Genomic DNA, 20059 nt, shown 5'->3' with positions numbered 1-20059 from the left:
GCTGCTCTGTCTTTTGTTAGGCAGGTGAGATAACATGAGGTCACTGCATTTATGACAATGGTCACTATGCGTGTCACCCTGTATTTATGGCAATGGTCTCTGCGTGTCACCCTGTATTTATGGCAATGGTCTCTGCGTGTCACCCTGCATTTATGGCAATGGTCACTCTGCGTGTCACCCTGCATTCATGGCAATGGTCACTCTGCATTTATGGCACTGGTCAGGCTGCATTTCATGGGAACTGGAAAATATTTTAGTACACCATTTGGTTCAGAATTTTTTTTTCTTGTTTTCCTCCTCTAAAACCTAGGTGCGTCTTATGGTCAGGTGCATCTTATAGATCGGAAAATACAGTATTTACTCAGGTTATCTTTGTGTAATATTAAAATTTGTTTGATGATCTTACTATATGTATTTGTGTGTGTGTGTACAGTGAGAAAGCCTGTTCCTGCCACATCCTCGTATAATGGGAAATATTATTTCCATTCTGTATATGGTATAACCTGCAGCACAGTGCTTTTGTAAGCATGTTTCAGAAAATGTGCATTTTTTTTTTCAAGCTGTGGAATACATAAACCAGAAATATCTATTCAGTTACACTGCTGCTTACTATCTAATTTAGTATCCTGATCTCTTCCCGTTTGCTGTTTTTATCCAGCCCACCATAATTGTGTTATCATTAACTGTCACTATGCAACTGTCAGAGCTAAAACCTTCCAGTGCAGACTGTCTTAGCAGCAGCAGCAGCGGTTGATGATTTCCCCATCTTGTACATTGTGTGGGCATAAACTGGTGTGGTAATATGTGGCCACTTGACTGGTATGGTATGTACTAATTACATATGTTCATTTTCGGGCTAGTATGGTGTGCACACAGAGTGGTAAATGGGTGAGACCGCGTTTAGTGACTGAGTAAATGTGGTGGTAAATGGAAGCTATTATAGTAGTTGTATGACAGGCTTTTTATTGAAGTTATCCTGTTTAATTTACATCCACAGCCTGGTAAATTGTGTGGTTGGGACAATTTAACGTGTTTAGTATATTGGGCTGTGTTTGGGTGCATATTAATCTTGCCTCCCTATGTTTGCATACATACGAAGGTCTCTAAAGCTTTGTATAGGCAGTGTATATGGGGATCCCATCCCTCACTTCCTTACACAACTTTTATTGTTGCAATAGAGCGAAGAGAAATACTAGTGTCAGTTGAAAGAAATCCCTTCTAACATTGTGGCTCTCAGTAGCAGTCTCGGGGCTTTGAATGTCTACACAAGGCAGGCTTTTACCGATGAATAAAATGTTACATGCACATATAATCTTATGGAAAGATTTTAGTCTGGAGCATTTATGCAAAAACATCAACAAGATTCCAGGCCACATTTCAAAAAAATATACTTTTATCCGGAACCTGATGAACTAACATACATAGATAGTAAAGTAGGAGTGGATTTAGGCTAAGACATTGGGGCACACTGCAGCTCAAGAAAAAAAGTTGATTTTACGGGCATTTGAGCTTTTGTTTCAGCTTGAAGAAGCTTGTACTTTTTTGGGTTCTTTTCCATGTTTTTATTGAGATTTTTTGAGCGTAAGTGTTTTTTTCACAAACCTTTCCCTGAGTTTATTTCTCATTTATTTTTAGTGTGTGTGTTTTCAAGCTTCCTTGAGCCTTTTCATGCTCTTTCATGCTTTTTTGTGCGTTTTTTGGGCTCTTTTATGCTCCATAGCTTCTCTCAAAAATGCGAGGTTGGTAAGTTTTTATTTATTTTTTTGCCTGTAGGAAAACACACCTGTAAACTTCTGAAAAAGCCATAGTGTGCATGGACAAAAATGGTGCATGGAAAATAAGAGCTCAAAATCCTGTAGGTGCCACTTCTTTGAGCTACAGTATACATGAGCCCTTGGATCTTAATGAGTGGAAACAAATGGCCTCTTATATTAACACCTTCATTATTTAAGCCAATTATAACGTGCCTTTAAGATGGTACATGGTGCCTCCAAAAATGTCTTCTTATGTCCCAAGTGCCTCCACTAAGTTCAGGGGATGTGGACAGAAGGGCATGGAAAATCACTTAGGGTGGACATGGTATATCATTTTATTTACTCTTTGAATCCCCCTAGAAAGCCTGTTTAGGTCATAGGTCAAAAAAAATTGAGGAGGCATGGATCTCTTTTATATTGCTAGGATAGTGATTTCTAGATCATGGGAGTCTTCCTCTAAGTCTAGTCCATTCAACTTATGAACAAAAAAATATTGTGGACAGTGGTAAAAGAAAAACTGTTGGCTCCTCTGAATAATAAAATGCCTTTTTATGAAAATATATACAATTTAATAGATACAATGGGATTGATTTATTAAAACTGGAGAGTGCATCTGGCGCATCTCTGCATGGTAGCCAATGCGCTTTCTAACTTTAGCTTGTTCAATTACCGTATTTATCAGCGTATACCGCGCACTTTTTTGCCCTTTAAAATCAGTGCAAAATCGTGGGTGCGCGATATACGCCGATACCCGCTTCCCGCGCTGAGTTTGAACTGCGCCGCCGACATATACCGAGTGCGGTACATTCGGCCAGGCTCGGCTTCGCTCGCGGTCACGCTCTGTGACGCCTCCTAGCCTTTATGCGTGAGAAGCCAAGCGCGGCCGAACGTGCCCGAGTGTACTGCGCTCGGTATATGTCGGCGGCGCAGTTCAAACTCAGCGCGGGAAGCGGGGATTCGCCTGAGAGACAGCGCGGGAGGACACCACCGAGGCCACAGACGGAGGCCGAACCGGACAAGGCCGCCGATGGACGCCGGGCAAGACACCAACGAGGGGCATTCAAACTGTAAGTATTATTTTTATTTGTATTTGCCTTCTAGGTTGGGGGTGCGTGCAATACCCCAATAAATACGGTAATTTAAGGTTTCACAAAAAAAAAAATGGAAGCTGATTTTTATGTAGAGCTGCACCAGATTTTGCACTCTCCAGTTTTAGTAAATCAACTCCATTATATTTTCAGGGTGATGAATAGCCAGCAGAATTGAGGTGTGCAAATGAAATGCATTTGTGCTCCTCTCCCAGTGAATACAGTCTTGCAGCACTTGCCTGCAAAAGAGCTGACACTGCGGGTATCAATGCCACTTTAGAATAACAACATAAATACTATATGCTTTCCATTCCAAAAATCAGAGACCGATCTACAGTAATATCAGTAACCCTCACCAAGTAGTAATTTTATCCTCCCTTGCATGTACTGTATGTGTACATTCATATGTTGGTATGCCTTTTGTATGTGTGCAGATATATCATTCTGTTGAGTGTGGTTTGTGCATGTGCTGGTCTGGGTATATACAGTTGTGCTCATAAGTCTACATACCCTGTCAGAATTTATGATTTTTTTGGATATTTTTCAGAGAATATGAATGATAACACAAAAAATTTTCTTTCACTCATGGTTAGTTTTTGGCTGAAGCCATTTATTACCGATCAACTGTGTTTACTCCTTTTTTAAAACTTAAAGTGGTTGTAAACCCACTTTTTGTACTTTTACCTACAGGTAAGCCTATAACAAGGCTTACCTGTAGGTAAGGAGAATATCTCCTAAACCTGCACGGTTTAGGAGATATTCCCCTCGCAATGCGCCGCTGCGCATGCGCAGGAGGGATCTACGGCGAAAGGACCGGCAGCCGCCGGACCTTGCCGAGTTTTAAATCTCACGTGCGGGAGTGACGTCATCGCCGCTCCAGCCGATCACAGCGCTGGAGCGGCGATACCCGGAAGACCCGCCGAGACAAGATGAAATCTCGCTCGGCGTGAACCAGGTAAGTGCTACGCACCTCGTTCCGAGGTAAGTATTTCATAATGAGCTAATATGCGGTGCATATTAGCTCATTATGACTTTTCCCTTACAGGAGGAAAAAAAATAAAAACATTTCATGCGGGTTTACAACCGCTTTAAGAAAACAGAAATTACTCAAATGTCAGAAAAGGCCTGGTCTTCAAGTGGTTAAAATAGTTTGTAAACCTGATGCTCAAGTGCAGTCCTTTAGCTGTGACACTGTGTTCAGCTACATCCTGTTGCTGCAGAGAGGAGTAGAGACTACACAATCGCATAAAGCAATCATTATACTAAGTAAACACAATAAAAAGGTCATGCCTGGCAAAGGTGACACTCTTCTTGCATTGGGTATTCATAATGCTCAGCCTGTTAGTCTCCTGGAGACCGTGCACATAAAATGTCTCTCTGTATTTCAGTGCCCGCGTGTTGCTCTGCTCGTTACAACTTGGCAGTGTTGGCATTACTTGGATTCTTTATGGTATATGCACTACGAGTCAATTTGAGTGTGGCGTTGGTAGGCATGATAAATTCAACTTCCCATGAGCAAGAAAACAGGAGTGCCAATGTTTGTCCCGACCACACGGCTCACCCAAGCACGCCTCACAATTCTACGGTAAGCTTTAAAGACCTGTATCTTACACCATTTTTTTTTTTCTGTAGTGAATTGTAGGGATAGGTGTAGCAGTCTTTATTACAGAATGTACAGTGCCTTTAAAGTATTCATACCCCTTGACATTTTGTACAACCAAAAACGTAAATGTATTTTATTGGGATTTTATGTGTTAGACCAGGGGTCTCCAAACTGCGGCCCGGGTGGCCGGATGCGGCCCTTTTCTTGCCTTTATCCGGCCCTTGGGGCACTAATCCTCTCACTGATATGAGACACTATTCTGACATCTAACACCAACAATGGGGCACCATTTCTTCTACTGACACCAATAATGGAGCACAATTACTCCCTATATTACCAAAGATCGGGCACTATTCCTCCCAACCTAATACCAAATCTAGTGATGTTCACTCCTACTGATGCCAGAAAAATTTCCACTGCCGCTGGCCATCGTTCTGGCCCTCCTATAGTCTGAAGGACGATAAACCGGCCCTTTGTTTAGAAAGTATGGAGACCCCTGTGTTAGACAAACACAAAGTGGCACATAATTGTGAAGTTAAAGGGAAATGATGAATGGTTTTTGAATGGTTTTACAAATTTTAGTTAGGCCAGGGTTTGACAAGTTTGCTTGGAATCTAAGAACCAGCTAAGAAAGTTAGGAGTCGGGAACGTGCTCCGTCCAGCCAAGCTTGCGTGCAGAAGCAAACACATACATGAGTAGCGCCCGTATATGAAAGCGGTGTTCAAACTACACATGTGAGGTATCGCTGCGATTGGTAGAGTGAGAGCAATAATTCTAGCCCTAGACCTCCTCTGTAACTTAAAACATGCAACCTGTAGAATTTTTTAAACGTCACCTATGGAGATTTTAAAGGGTAAAAGTTTGTCGCCATTCCACGAGCGGACGCAATTTTGAAGTGTGACATGTTGGGTATCAATTTACTTGGCGTAACATTATCTTTCGCAATATAAAAAAAATTGGGCTAACTTTACTGTTGTCTTATTTTTTTAATTAAAAAAAATGTATTTCTCTTCCGTTCATAGACGGACACAGCCTTCATTTGACATTAGGGTTATATTAAATCTCCTGGTAGGAAGAAGCATAACCCCTAAGGTCAATGAAGGCTGTGTCCGTCTATGAACTCAGAGAAATGGATTTTACGGTGAGTACAAAAATCCTTTTTTCTCTTTCGTTCATTGACATTGGGGGTTATGCTTCTTCCTACCAGGAGATTTAATATAACCCTAATGTCAAATGAAGGCTGTGTCCGTCTATGAACTCAGAGAAATGGATTTTACGGTGAGTACAAAAATCCTATTTTTTTCCCCAAATAGTGCGCTTGTAAGACCGCTGCGCAAATACGGTGTGACAGAAAGTATTGCAACGGCCGCCATTTTATTCTCTAGGGTGTTAGAATAAAAAATATATATAATGTTTGGGGGTTCTAAGGGAAAGAGATGGGTGGGCAATGAAAAACAGGCAGGGAAGCTCCATTAGCATTGCTGGTTGTCTTGTCATACCAACGGCCACCACAAGAGGGCGCCAGATTCTAGAAAGAAGCCTAGGCCTGCAGAAGGCTGCAAAGCCGCAGCCTCAATTACCAGCCATCGCGGGGGGTGTGCACGAAGACAGGGTACCCCAGCTGTGCCGCGCCAGGTCACTAATTCTAGCCACAATTGCGACCTGGCGCCCCGGGTTTGTCAAGCCCTGAGTTAGGCGTATCAGAGTAAAGGGGGCTGAATACAAATGCACGCCACACTTTTCACATATTTATTTGAAAACCATTTATCATTTTCCGTCCACTTCACAATTATGTGCCATTTTGTGTTGGTCTATCACATGAAATTCCAATAAAATACATTTTATGTTTTTGGGTGTAACATGACAAAATGTGTAAAATTTCAAGGGGTATGAATACTTTTTGAAGGCACTGTACACGATAAGTCGTAGCATTTAATGAATGGTAACAGTATGAGATTGCAGACCTCGCACACAGCCCACGAAATAATAACAAAACCACCTGAAATATATAAGTTAAAGGATCACTAAAGGATTTTTTTTTAAGCTAAATAGCTTCCTTTACCTTACTGCAGTCCTGGTTTCATGTCCTCATTGTTCGTTTTTGCTTTGAAGTTGCTGTAATTCTTCTGTGATCTCCACACTTCCTGCTTGTCTGGCTCCTTATGAAAAATCTCATGGCAGCTTTTCACTGTGGTCCAAGCTGTCATTACTGTGTGTCTAAAACTCATCAGAACCAATCCGATTCATTTTAAAAACAAAACACTGCCCTGGATTTGTTTGTTTTTGTTCTGTGGGTCTCTTTACTTCACAGAAACATGAAACCAGTTTAAAAACGAAAGTGAAACTGCAGGTACATTATATGATTGAATTTAATCTATTTTTAATCATTTTTAAAAGGAATCGGTTAACTTTTATGTCTCTATACCCTGTAAACAGTCAGTCATTTCAGCAAAAAAAAATGTTTCCTTTAGTGACCCTTTAATATACCTTTTGCTGCCTGCTCATAATTTACCAAATTCTATACATATAATGCTAAGTGCTCCAAAAGTGATTTGTGGTTCAAGATAGGATTTTCAATTGTCACACTCCCCTCTTGCGACCCCACTCACCAGATTTAATGGACACTCAGCTTTGCAGTCTAGGGGTCAATAGGGCTGTGATCTAAAAGATCTGATGTATAAAACATGGACTCTCAGAGAAGCTTCCATGCAGATATTCATGTGGATGGACCGAGGAAGATCATTCATAATGTGGAAAACAAAAGATAAAAAAGCCAATAGTGAAGTACTGCTGGTACTGATTCAATGCACAATCAAACAAACACCACTCACAAAAAGGCTCTGTAAAACAGGCATCAGTAAGTTCCTGGTTCGCCGATGTACGGCGTGCATTCCACGGATAACGGAAGTTGTCACTGGTTAGTGAAACCGGAAATGCGTCAAACGCGCTTCGCCTCTCCTCTAGGGCGTCATCAAGGATATAAATACCTTATACATCCCACTTCCTGTTTCCTGTCTGGTAAAAAGTCTAGGCTTATGACATCATGCACAACTCTCACTAACTCTCATGAAAGTTTGTCAGAAAGGGAGGAGGAATGAGTCATGAGTGGGCCAATGAGAGCTGCAGAGTTGTGTGCCTGTGTAAATCCAGGAAGTGAACAGGCAGCATCTTCAGCTGCCCACAGTTAAAATGGATGCAGCCAGACTCGGTGGAGGGAGATTTCTGTAGCTCTTTTGGCAATTGTAGAATCACAGTAAATATAAAATAATATGCAAAGTGGTTGGAGGGAAGCTTCAGAATGGCAAATATATTTTTATTACAAATTATGTGAGCAGATTGCAGTCCTCTTTAAGTCCCAGCTTTAGTTTTTTTTGGTTTTCTGGAATGTCTTCTTAAATATGCTGTATCCCATAATTTTATTCCCATGTGCTTGCAGCAAGTGACAATGTAGACGGCCCCAGGCTGATACTTCATCACAAGGCTGATACATTTAATATATTAGCACAGAAAGATCCTGGAGGGAGCTTATTTACTACTTGCACCTCGCCTTTATTCTGTAAGCCTTATGCTGCCAAGTGCCAATATCATTTTCTTTACTCATGGATTTCGTTGGGGCTTTTTTCAGTTCTTCAGTGATGTTCTAGTACATTTTCTACAATAATATCTGTGAACCAAAAAGTTTAAGCCCTGCAGACACGGTAGTGTGTGACCAATCGGGTATATTAAGCCATTTGATTTAAAAAAACATTTATGCTCATTAGGTAGGTATCAGTGAGTCCATCTTCCCTCCACATTTGCAGTTAAACTACAGGTAACCTGCTAAATGCACATGCATATATGTGAACCTGTACTGTGTTGATTGCAGCACAATATTAAATAGCAAAAAACAATAAATGATGCTTAAATATTATCAGTGTGTATAATCGCCACGGACGGTCCACTAAATCATCCTCTAAATGATCCTAAGCAACAGTCCTGAAAAATCTTCCACCACCGTGCAAGAAGTTATCCTCCTCCTGTGAACAGAAGTACAAACTCACCAGAACCAGATGCTGCCAAAGATTAAGCAGCAAACCGCATTCATTATAAGCGAGGCTCTTTCTCATTCACTCCAGGACATGAAGATTCTCTTCTCATCCACTAGGGGCAGCGGTGCCCACTGGTCACCGTGGAAAGCTCACAGCCAACAGGCATCACAGTGTAGTATTTATTAAAACTTGTTCACTACATACAATAGCTCCAACAATTAACCCGAATAAATGCAAGACGTTTGGTCTATCTAGTTAAAAAAAAAAACTGCTTATCCACTTACATCAACATCTGGTTCCTGTGTGGCGGCACTTTCAATGGTAGATTTAACAGACCAAAGGGAGCAAACAAGGGACATTCTTAGGGTTTGCATATACTTTAAAATGTTGTGTGACATGGATGCCAGTGTTCTAAATTATATTTAATAGGGGAGGTCTGCAGAATACCATAAAATAAATGATTTGCTGATAACCTGTCTATTCTTTACATTTTCAAGGGCAAGACGTATAACTGGGATGCAGATACCCAAGGCTGGATACTTGGCTCTTTCTTCTATGGTTACATCATTACCCAGATCCCAGGTGGATACATAGCTGGAAAATTTGGTGGCAAGCTGTTGATGGGATTCGGCATACTAGGCACCGCAGTATTTACTCTGTTAACACCCGTGGCTGCAAATTTGGGAGCAGGTTACCTTATAGCGGTTCGAGCCCTTGAAGGACTGGGAGAGGTAATTTTGAGTCTGTTGAAACAAATGAAACAGGGTGTTGCATTGTCCACTAGAAGACCCAAGTATATAAGTATAGTAAATGAAGAAGAAAAAGCAAGCGGAACAGTGCTTTGCTCTGGCTGATGAGCGAGCATTAAAGTGGATGTAAACCCGATTTTTCTTTTTTTTTTTCTTTGCTGTCACAATGTAGAATGTAAGATTTCCTATTATCTGTGCCCAGTCTTGCCACACAGAGTTAATCCAGCTCTAAGCAATCCTCTTTTATTGTTCAGTGAAATAAAACGGACTTGCAGAGAAAATCCTTAGTTTGTTCCGCCCCCTTGCTGTGAGTGACAGGTTATTTACATATCTCATGCTCTAGCCTGGAGACAGGCATACTTTTTTAATTCCCACCCCCACTCCTTCTCTGAGGTCATGTGGTTATTTTTCTGTATTTTGACTGGATGTTAGTGATCATAGCAGAATTTCGTGTAAGGGGGGTGTAGAGGTGGGCGGGGAGTCTACTGACATCACGACTCCACCCACCGAGCTCCAGACAACAGATCCACCCACAGAATCTGCAGTTTTTCAGTTCTTATAACAGACAGAGGGGAGACATTTGACAGGTAAGGATACATGCAGGAGGCATCTATATCCTTATAGATCAGCACTATGGCAGTAGTTTAGAAAGGATGAGAGTGGGTTTACTTCCACTTTAAAACATCAGCGCTGTAGCTCTGCCTTGTCACGTTTCCACACATCAGCTAGAGGGAAGGACTGTTCTGTCTTTGCTTCTTGTGAGTACATTTCTATTTAATGCAATAAATGCAAGTATTTTGGTACTACACCATGGAGTTTTCTGTCTGTTTCTCTCCAACGCTTACAATTGTGGGCTTGGAGTTTGTGTAATTTGCCTTTTGGACATGCAATACCGCCTGAGTAGACAGAGATCCTTCATTGGTTGCATTTAGTACATTCAGACCTCCTTGTCATCGGGGTCTGATTTTGTGGTAAGCTACTGTGTTAGGCCCCTTTCATGCGTGACAGACTGCCAGGATTCCCCCCGTGTCTGGTCTCTTCTATGGAGCGGTCGGATGTAAACAGACCGCCTGTCCGTTTACACCCGGCTGCCGTCTGATTCGCTAGATGGTTGGGGATCCCCCATCTGTCCGTTTTTTTTTATTGGATCAAACTGGATTCCAGCGGGTGTTCGTTCACATATGCCGCTCCATAGAGGACTGACGGGTGAACCCAATCGGTCCATTTATGTAAAAAGGGCCTAACACTTGTGTGGTGGAAGAAGGAAACATATTTGATGTGAAGATCTGTATTTTACATTTCTATAAATGTTTTCTATTTTTGTTTTGTTTGTTTTTTGTCACTTTTTTTTCAGTTTGCACAATATTATATACTTGGTTCTTCTAGGGGACAGTGAAACATCCTGTTTAATTTTGTTTTAGTGAATATATTTGTATATATATTTATATCAGTGAATTCTGCTGTCCTATTCATTTATAATTTATATACTCTATACATCGTTCTTTATGCATTGTGTCACAATCAGAATATTTGTTTGTCGGTTACATAGTTATATCACATAATTGTATTTTGATATTTACCAATATTAGCGCAGATATTTTTGTTTTTCTCAATTTGAGAAGCAAACTAGTCCCTAGATTTAGAGAGAATTTAGTCCCTGGAATTCATAAAGACTGTAATAAGCAGATTTTGCGAAAGTGTGTCTCATGCATTCTAAAAGTGGTGAAGAATGTGCCAAATTCATCTACCTGTCTAAAACTTGAACTTGGCTCGTGCTGTGCCACTTATAGAATGCACGAGACACATAAAAGATAATCTGCCTGAGCGAGTTTTACACCTCTGTAGGTCAAAATTAGAGTTGATCTTAGTGATACAATGTAAACGTGTTGCATTTTAGAACTGCTTGTATTTGGCGCACGAGTCGCTGTCAGAACCAAATGCTTCATAATTTTGGCACAATACATTAATAAAATCCCCCGCCTTCCTGTAGTAACACAAAATAACTTCTGGCGATTAGAGCTCCCTTGTAACTCCATCTATGTTGAGCTGCATAGATCCACGCAAAGGGCACAGAGAAACCAATTGTTTTCTATGTGTCCATATCATAGCATGATTAATTTTGTGAAAATAGTGCAGCACTGTGTATCTATAAATCTTATATAAACAAATAATTATACATTCCATAAAACAATTTATGAAAAAAAATAAACAGTTCATGTGTAGGTTTCTAAAGCTGTAATCGATGTGTAAAATCCTATTTAAATGGATCCAATATTCAGTGCACACCACCACCTGCTAAAATGCCTGCTCACCTCAAGGATGAGTATAAAACTCAGACAGATCACTCCTTGTGTCCACCACGATCAATCCACTTTACCAATGGTAGTAATTCCTACAGTCTCCAGACTGCACCTCTGTGTGGGTAATCAACGTTTGAATTGTCTCCAAACACCACCTTCCTCCATTCGCTTTTTAATAATCAATTCCACTTATATTTCCAGGGATTAAGGACATGAAACAAAAAACACAAGTACCATAATGTTCTCTGCTTTTAAATTTATTAAAAAAGCCCCCCTAAAAAGTTACACTTACTAGAAATAACAATAAAAACAGCATGTATCAAATCACCAGCTCATTCACTGCAGATCTAGACTCACGGTGCTTCGCCTGACTCCTCCCCTCTAAACACGTGTCGGCCTCTCATTGGCCTTCATCAGTAGACTGAGAGGCCAAGTGGATTGATCGAGGTGGACACAAGGAGTGATCTGTCTATGAGTTTTATACTCATCCTCAGCAGGTGGTGGTGTGCGCTGGATATTGGATCCATTTAAATAGGATTTTACACAGCGGTGACAGCTTTGGAAACCTACATATGAACTGTTGTTTTTTTTTTTTGTGTTTTTTTTCCATAAATTGTTTTATGGAATGTATAATTATTTGTTTATATAAGATTTATAGATACGCAACGCTGCACTATTTTCACAAAATTAATATTGCAGTAGGTGTGGTGTATCACTATAAGTGTTCAGCAGGTGTGTAGACACTCAGAGGGGTATATTTGATTTTTTTTTCACGTCATTATAGGAGTAATTTATTAACATTGTGGCTCTGATTGTTTTTCTCACAAAATCATAGCATGTCGCTCCAAAAAGTTAAAAACAAAAATTAGCAGACAGGAGGGATCTACTAGATCTGAGATGATTAAATAACAAGGAATGTGCCGGAGGGCGATGAGGACGTGACGTAGCGCGAGTGAGGTGGGAGGTGTAGGACGGCTCGATGGCGGCAGGAGACACACGCCGCTCTGAGACTCCGTCGGCACCGCTCGTGACCTCGCAGACCACAGCGTGCGTTTTGTGAGAAGCAAGCGGGTGCCGCAACCCCGCCGCATCCCCGCCTGGGACCGGGAATACCAACCTGGAAACCGCCAGTGAACGAGCCCCCGCTGGACACGCAGCGCCGGAGAAACTGAAGCTGCTGCGCTCTCAGCACTGATGTCAGCAGCCTGTGTGGGGATATGCGCTTCAGGGGCTGTCAGAAACCCATCGGAGGCACGTAGCCGGGCAGTGGAGCAGGAGGAAAAGTAAAGGGTCTGGTGAGGCGCTCAGTTGAGCCGATTCCGAGCGGGTCCCCCCCCCGTGACCCCCCCTCCCGTCGGTTATAATACTGTCCCCCGGAATTACCATACACCAGTACACCAGCACATCATAAGGAGTCTTATTATGTAAAAATGGAAATAATTAGATGTTAACCGTCTATTGGGTCCCTTGGAATTACCATACATCAGTACACCAGCACATCATAAGGAGTCTTATTGTGTAAAAATGGAAAATAATTAGATGTTAACCGTCTATTGGGTTAGATACCTGTGAGAACTGTAAATGATGGGAACACAAAATGCAAAGTGAAATATAAGTGAACATACAATTGAATGAATAACCTACACTGGGATAGAGTTTGATAGCTGGTTCATTTGAACTCACCACCTGGTGCAGGATCTTTACATTGCCTGTTCTCTGTGGGGCATATTTGAGTGTACGGTCCCAGCCCTTGCTGAATGGTTCTGGATGGCCTGCGGAGTCAGACAGGAGAGAAATCTGGGACAATATAAATTCTGATCGTGACGTGACCGTGAGAAGCTGGTTAAAAATTCTAGTGTGTGAAGATTGGGGGACAGGGAAAGATCATTTAGGCCCCCCCCCCCCCCCCCGGATTTAAGGCGTCTCTCCCTGTCTCCGGAACGGTGAGGACGCTCTGGACTGATGTAGCATAGGAGACGACTCTCAAAAAAAAAAAAAAAAAACATCGAAGGTATTTTCCTTCTAGAAGTGAGTCCGGGAGCCCAGGTGATTCTGATTAATAGCAGTAATCGTCCTCTCCCCTGCTGATCAGCCCCTTCCCTCCGTGTTTTAGTGCAGGGCTCTTGCTTTCCTGTGGCCCTCTCTTTATTGAAATAATTATTTTTTCAGGACAGGAGTAGTATATAGGGAAGATAAAGGCTCACATTAGGAGGAAAGTCGTGGGCTTCTCTCGTTCCCTTTCAACAAAAAAAAAAAAAAAAAAAAAAAATCCATCTCCAAACTGGGGAAGAGAATCAGACCCTCCAACAAAATGAATAGGTCTACGAGGGGTGGCACTACAAAACCAACTAAGAATAACTCGGGGAACAGCTCCATACAACAATATATGACGCAGGAAGGGAGTCTAAAAAGTCCAGGACTCGCAAAAAAAACTGATAAGAAGAAGTTCGATAAAAAAAAAGGAGTAGGAATAAGTAGTGGGGAGAGTTCTAGAGGTGAAACGACACTAGAAAGCGAGCAAGAGCAAAATAATGCAGAGGAGCTATCCCAAGATACACAGCCCCCTACAAAGGCAGAGATGAACGCAATGCTGGTGAGGGCTATTAGAAGACAAGGAGGAAGACCTAAAAGACATCATGAATACAATTTTTAACCCCCTGCTAGAGAGATCAGTAGAATCCAAGCCCCTTAAGATTGAAAGAGTACACCGAGTGGGGAACCCCCAACAAATAGAAAGATACGGCCCAAGAGATGTGGTCGTAAGGTTCAGGAATTATGTTGACAAAGCAGAAATATGGAGCAGGCTTAGGGGGAAACCCCCCCTGAGATATAGAGACACCGAGATACAAATATTCTCCGATCTTGCTAAAGAAACACTGGCAAGGAGGAGATGCTTGAAACCCCTCTTGGAACTCATGCGGGCTCAAAATATTAGGTACCAATGGGGATTTCCGGCTTGCCTCATGGGTATAAAGGGGGGTAAAACAGCACGACTTAGGTACCCGGAGGAACTGAATGATTTTTGCTCTAAAATGGACTTAGTAATCCCTGAACTTCCTGATTGGGTGGATTAGCGGGGGGATGCTTAGTATGGAATTTTGAGATGCTGGACGGGGAGGGGGGGGAGGGGTGGGGGGAGTCAAGGGGGAGCCCTCAACACCACCACAAAAGAGGAGCCAAGGATGAAGGCGAGGAGACTTCTACCAGTGGCTCCCAGGCCAAGAGTGGGCCGGGGTGGGGGAGGGAGGGAGGGGGGACTGGGGAGCGAGGGGGGGGAGGGGGGAAAGTGGGAGGGAGGGTAGTGGGCCAGGGAGGGGGGGGGGGAAATGGGAGGGGGACCATCTGAACGACTCCACAGGAATTCTTTTCAAACTCAAAAAAGGAAAAGGGGAAAAAAAAAAAAAAGAGATAAATGACAGATATTAAGTTCCTATCATATAATGTAAAAGGTTTAAACTCCCATATTAAGAGACATAAAATTCTTGCTGAACTTACGCAGTATAAAGTAGACATTGCCTACCTACAAGAGACCCACATTACCTTAGAGTCTAATATAAAGCTGTTTTCATCTGAATATCCCGTCTGGTATTATGGAGATACAGTCTCATCGAGATCTCGGGGGGTTGCCATAGGATTTGCAAGAGGAGTTAGATACACATTGGTGGACAGACTGAATGATCCGGAGGGGAGATTCTTGTTCTTGAAAATAAAACTAGGACAGGAGGACTACACTCTGGCAAATGTGTATGCACCCAATGTGAATTCGGCTAAATATATTAGTAAAATTCTCAGAAAATTAAAAAATTTTGAAGAGGGACATGTGGTGTTGATGGGGGACTTTAACTTCTGCATGTGCCCGAGCCTCGATAGTACGACCCATGCTCAGGGGAATAACGGAGAGCATCTTAAGTTACTGAAAAAACAAATGACACAAAATCAAATGGTGGATGTCTGGCGAATCCTTAACCCCAAGACACGAGACTATACGTTTTTTTCCCCTGTGCATGGGACGTACTCGAGGATCGACTACGTCCTCGTAGACCATAGACTTTTGGAGAGGGTGGTTGAAGCAAGATGTGAGATCATAACGCTATCAGACCACGCCCCCATTACCATGAAAATAAGCACATCCATACAAAAATGCATTCTACCTGAATGGAGACTGGATGAAAGTCTGTTGAGGGACGAGGTGGTGGTCGAGAGAGTACAGAAAGAATTGGAATGGTATTTTCAGGAGAATGACAAGGAGGGAATCACAGGAGCAACCCTGTGGGACGCCCACAAAGCGTATATAAGAGGGATTTTTATAGCAGAAGGGGTAAAGAAAAATAAAATGAGAAGGAGTAAATTAAAAACACTAAAAGAGGAGATATATAGGCTGGAACAGGAACATAAATTACAGGGCCAAAAGAGGGAAACACTCCGTAAGTTAACTTTAACAAGGGATGAATATAAAGCCCTTGCCGGGCAAGAAACCAAGAATTTCATAAACAGGGTAGAGAGTGAAAGATATGTCTGGGGAAATAAACCTAGTAAAAACTTGGCCAGAATGGTAAGAAAAAAGAAAACCAGAAATTTTATCGAAAAAATCAGGAATGGGGATGGGGACTTAGTATATGCGACAAATAAAATAGCAGAATCTTTTAGAAGCTATTATGAAAAACTATACAATGTCCAACAGAAGATTAGGGACCCTGCCGAAAAAAAGGATAAGATCAGGAAAGTATTACGGCAAACTAATTTACCAAAGATAGAAGAGTATGAGATAGAAAGAATGGAGGAAAGTATTACTGAACAGGAGATAAGTGAGGTCCTAAAAAATACTCCCAATGGGAAAAGCCCGGGACCAGATGGCTTCACGTCGGCCTATATACAAAGGTTTAGTACTATCTTAGTCCCTAGACTATGTCAATATTTCAATGGGTTGGGGCGAGACTATGAGATGAGCAGAGAGGCATTAACAGCTACGATCACTGTCATTAAAAAAGAGGGAAAGGACAATACGAATTGTTCAGGGTTCCGACCTATCTCACTCCTGAACGCAGATACCAAACTGTATGCAAAAATTTTGGCCGAACGAATGAAGGGGGCGATGACTGCCATTGTCCACCCAGACCAGGTTGGTTTCATACCTGGGAGGGAGGGAAAGGACAATGGGGTCAGGGCACTCCTTCTTATGGAGCAGATCAAAGAAAGAGGGACCCCCGGTCTATTCCTGTCAGTAGACGCTGAGAAAGCGTTTGACAGGGTAGACTGGGGGTTCCTGATACAAACACTCGAATGTATAGGAATTGGCCCAAGGATGATCAAGTGGATCAAAACGCTCTATTTTCACCCTTGCGCTAGGATCAAGATCAATGGATCTTTATCCGCACCCTTCGAGATGAGAAATGGAACCAGGCAGGGCTGTCCCCTCTTCTTTTTGTTTTATCATTGGAACCCCTGCTGGCAATGGTCCGACAAAATCCAGAAATATATGGAATAGAGGTTGGAGAAGATGAGCACAAATTATCCGCCTTTGCAGACGACATTTTATTTTATATAAGTAGCCCAAGAGTCACTCTCCCGAAGTTAATAGCTACTTTAAAACAATATGGTGAGGTGTCAAACTTCAAAGTGAATACAGAAAAGACGGAGATCTTAAATATCAATATTCTTAAAGATGAAGAACAATATCTACGGAAGAAATATAATTTTAAATGGCAAAAAGAAATAAAATACTTGGGAATAAAACTGGCAAATTCCATCAAGAAAATATATAGAATAAATTTTATCCCCCTGCTCAACGAAATAAAAAGGGAAATTAAAAACATATTCAATAGACCTATTTCGTGGTTCGGGAGGATAAATGTAGTAAAAATGGTTCTCATCCCAAAAATCCTATACAAGTTTCAAATGGTCCCAATATACCTACCACCGTCATTCATTAAAATAATTAACTCCCTCATAATGAACTATATTTGGAATAATAAAAAACACAGGGTGTCTGCTCAAATTCTAAAACGGGCCAAGAAAAAGGGAGGCTTAGCTGTACCTGACATCAGATTGTATTATAATGCTTCGGTTCTCTCACGGGTTATAGAATGGGCTAAAGAATCCCAGGACAAAAGATGGATAAATATTGAATGCACATTAGCAAGGGCACAGTTAGGGAGATTAATTTGGAATCCACCACAACACAGATCCTTACACACTTCAACACACACAATTACTCATAATGCATGGAGGATCTGGGATAGACTCCACAAACAATTAAAAACAGAATTCAACTCACCCTTTATTGATTTAAAAGAAAACGAATATTTTATTCCAGGGACAAAAGAAGTAGGGGGAAATTGGATCACAAATAGAACACAGTTAAAAGATATAACACTAGATGGTAAAATTAGGACACTTCACGATATTAAACATAGGATTGGAATTAGGGCGCTCGACGAGTGGAGATACTTGCAGTTAGTGTCATTCGTCAAGCGCCTACCACACCCTTTGAGGTCACAAGAGGATTACACCTTATTGGAACAATTGTGTAGCACCGAAAGCTCAAAAGGAAATATATCTAAAATCTATAATTACTTGCAGAAAATGGAAGAGTCGGACACGCTAAAATACATCCAAAATTGGGAAACGGACTTAGGGGTCCCAAGGGGGAAAACGACCATAGGAAGAATCCTGAAAATGACTCACACCTCGGCAGTAGATGTAAGAACTGCCGAGATGAACTTCAAATGTTTGACGAGGTGGTACGCCACCCCAGATAAAATGGCAAAATTCAGAGGGGGAGAGTCAGAGAAATGCTGGAGAGGTTGTGAGTCAAGGGGAACAATGGCACACCTATGGTGGGACTGCCTGAAAATTAAAGCTTATTGGAAAAAAATCTTGGCCCTGATAAAGGTAATAACAAAAAAAGAATTGGAAGATAACCCATGGGTAGTGCTCTTTCATGGGGGGGAGACTCCAGAGAAGGAGTACAAGGATTCACTGATCCCTCATTTATTGAACGCAGCGAAACGATTGATTCCCCTTAAATGGAGAGACGCGAAAAGTCCGCAAATGTGGGAGTGGATCGACTCCGTAGAGGACACTTATAGGAGAGAGAAATTAAAATACGGGAGCTATAAACACAAAGTAGGGGAAAAGGATATATGGGTACCCTGGATGGAATTTAAAAAGTCCTGGAGGTTCGCAGAAAACCTGAGAGAGGAATAGGAACGCATTTTTTCAATTAAGGGAAGGAATTCTTACAGTGGAGTCGTGGGATGGTCAAGGGAGGGGGTGGGTAGGGGGGGGAGGGGGGATTTAGTTGGGGAGGGGGGAGATGGGGTGCCGGGTATTTCTTTGTCACGCAGATAAAACCTTTTAAATAGTTCCGTACTTACTATAAAAGAGTGAGTCCTAAACGGTGAAAAAAAAAAAAATGAAAATATAAAAATAAACAAATAAATAAAATAAAAATAACAAGTATAAAAAATTGCAAAAGAAATGCACCACAAATGATGCTAAACCTGATGTAGAGACGGAATTATGAATAAAATCATGAGCAAGTCTCTCGCTGTGGTGAAGTCTGAAGTGGCAAAAAAAAAAAAAAAAAAAAAATTAGGAAAGAAAGATAATCAGTGTTTTTTGTTGTAAGAAAAAACACAAGTATGTACGCAGTCTAACAAACCCTTACAATGCATTGGTTTGTGGTATCATTTGTATGTTAGGGTTGTACCTCCAGAATCAAATGTCACTAGCAATGAAGCTTCAGGTAAAATCTGAAAATATTTTCCCACTTGTGAAAGGCAGAATATTAGCGTAATGAACCCCTTTGTGAATACAGGAAGGGATGACAAACAGGCCTGTAGTTTTTCCTGGAGGCTTAAGCCCGTACATACGATCAGAAAATCATATGAAAAATACTGCTTTTGAAGCGATCGTACGATAATCGGATCGTTGATACAGAGCTTTCGAGAGCCGATCATGACAGTTCATGCGATTTATTATCCGATTGGACATGCGCCAATTTTTTCGTAGGATGCCAGATCATGCGATTTTTGTTTTAATCAGTACAGTTGTTCGAAAATGCAATACAAATACATTAGAACACATCACATCACTTCTGAATTTAAATTCTGTCGCACGAGAATTTTCGTGACTTTAGTAAACTCTTCAGGTTCGATCTGAGATAAGCATGCAAAAAAAAAAGAAAGCATGATCGTTTATCCGATAATCTCGTATGTACAAGGCATTAGCTGGTGTGGTCTGCTACAATAGTTTCCACTCAGTGCTTACTATATAGTGGTAGAACAGTTATTCGGTCCTGGATTTTATGCTAGAAATATCAGGCTGTTGTAGCTTAGCCCATTGTGTTGGTTGTGCAAGACTGCGTATGAATTGCAGTTTTGTTTGGTCACAAATTTTGTATCTGTCGGTAAACACCAAACCACATTTTTAATGCAAAGAGATCTAAAACATTTTGCATGCTATACTCATGTATGTCTTTGTGTGTGTTGAGGAATTGGGGAATAATCATAATTATGTACTTTGTAAAGCCCAA

At 41.4% G+C, this 20059-nt stretch overlaps 1 protein-coding gene across 1 annotated transcript in view; it reads left to right on the top strand.

The window, feature by feature from the left end:
- Nucleotides 1–20059, top strand: part of SLC17A5 (solute carrier family 17 member 5) — a 101865-nt gene that overhangs the window by 30925 nt on the left and 50881 nt on the right. The window contains exons 2-3 of the mRNA XM_040349958.1: nucleotides 4231–4427; nucleotides 8972–9205. Of these exons, the coding sequence (XP_040205892.1) occupies nucleotides 4231–4427; nucleotides 8972–9205 (431 nt within the window). The remainder of the gene's footprint in view (nucleotides 1–4230; nucleotides 4428–8971; nucleotides 9206–20059) is intronic.

The sequence above is a fragment of the Rana temporaria genome, chromosome 4 (genome assembly GCF_905171775.1).
Source record: "Rana temporaria chromosome 4, aRanTem1.1, whole genome shotgun sequence".
In the NCBI taxonomy this organism is placed as follows: domain Eukaryota; kingdom Metazoa; phylum Chordata; class Amphibia; order Anura; family Ranidae; genus Rana; species Rana temporaria.
The sequence above is the reverse complement of the archived record's forward strand: the minus strand, read 5'-3'. Positions and strand labels throughout refer to the sequence as shown.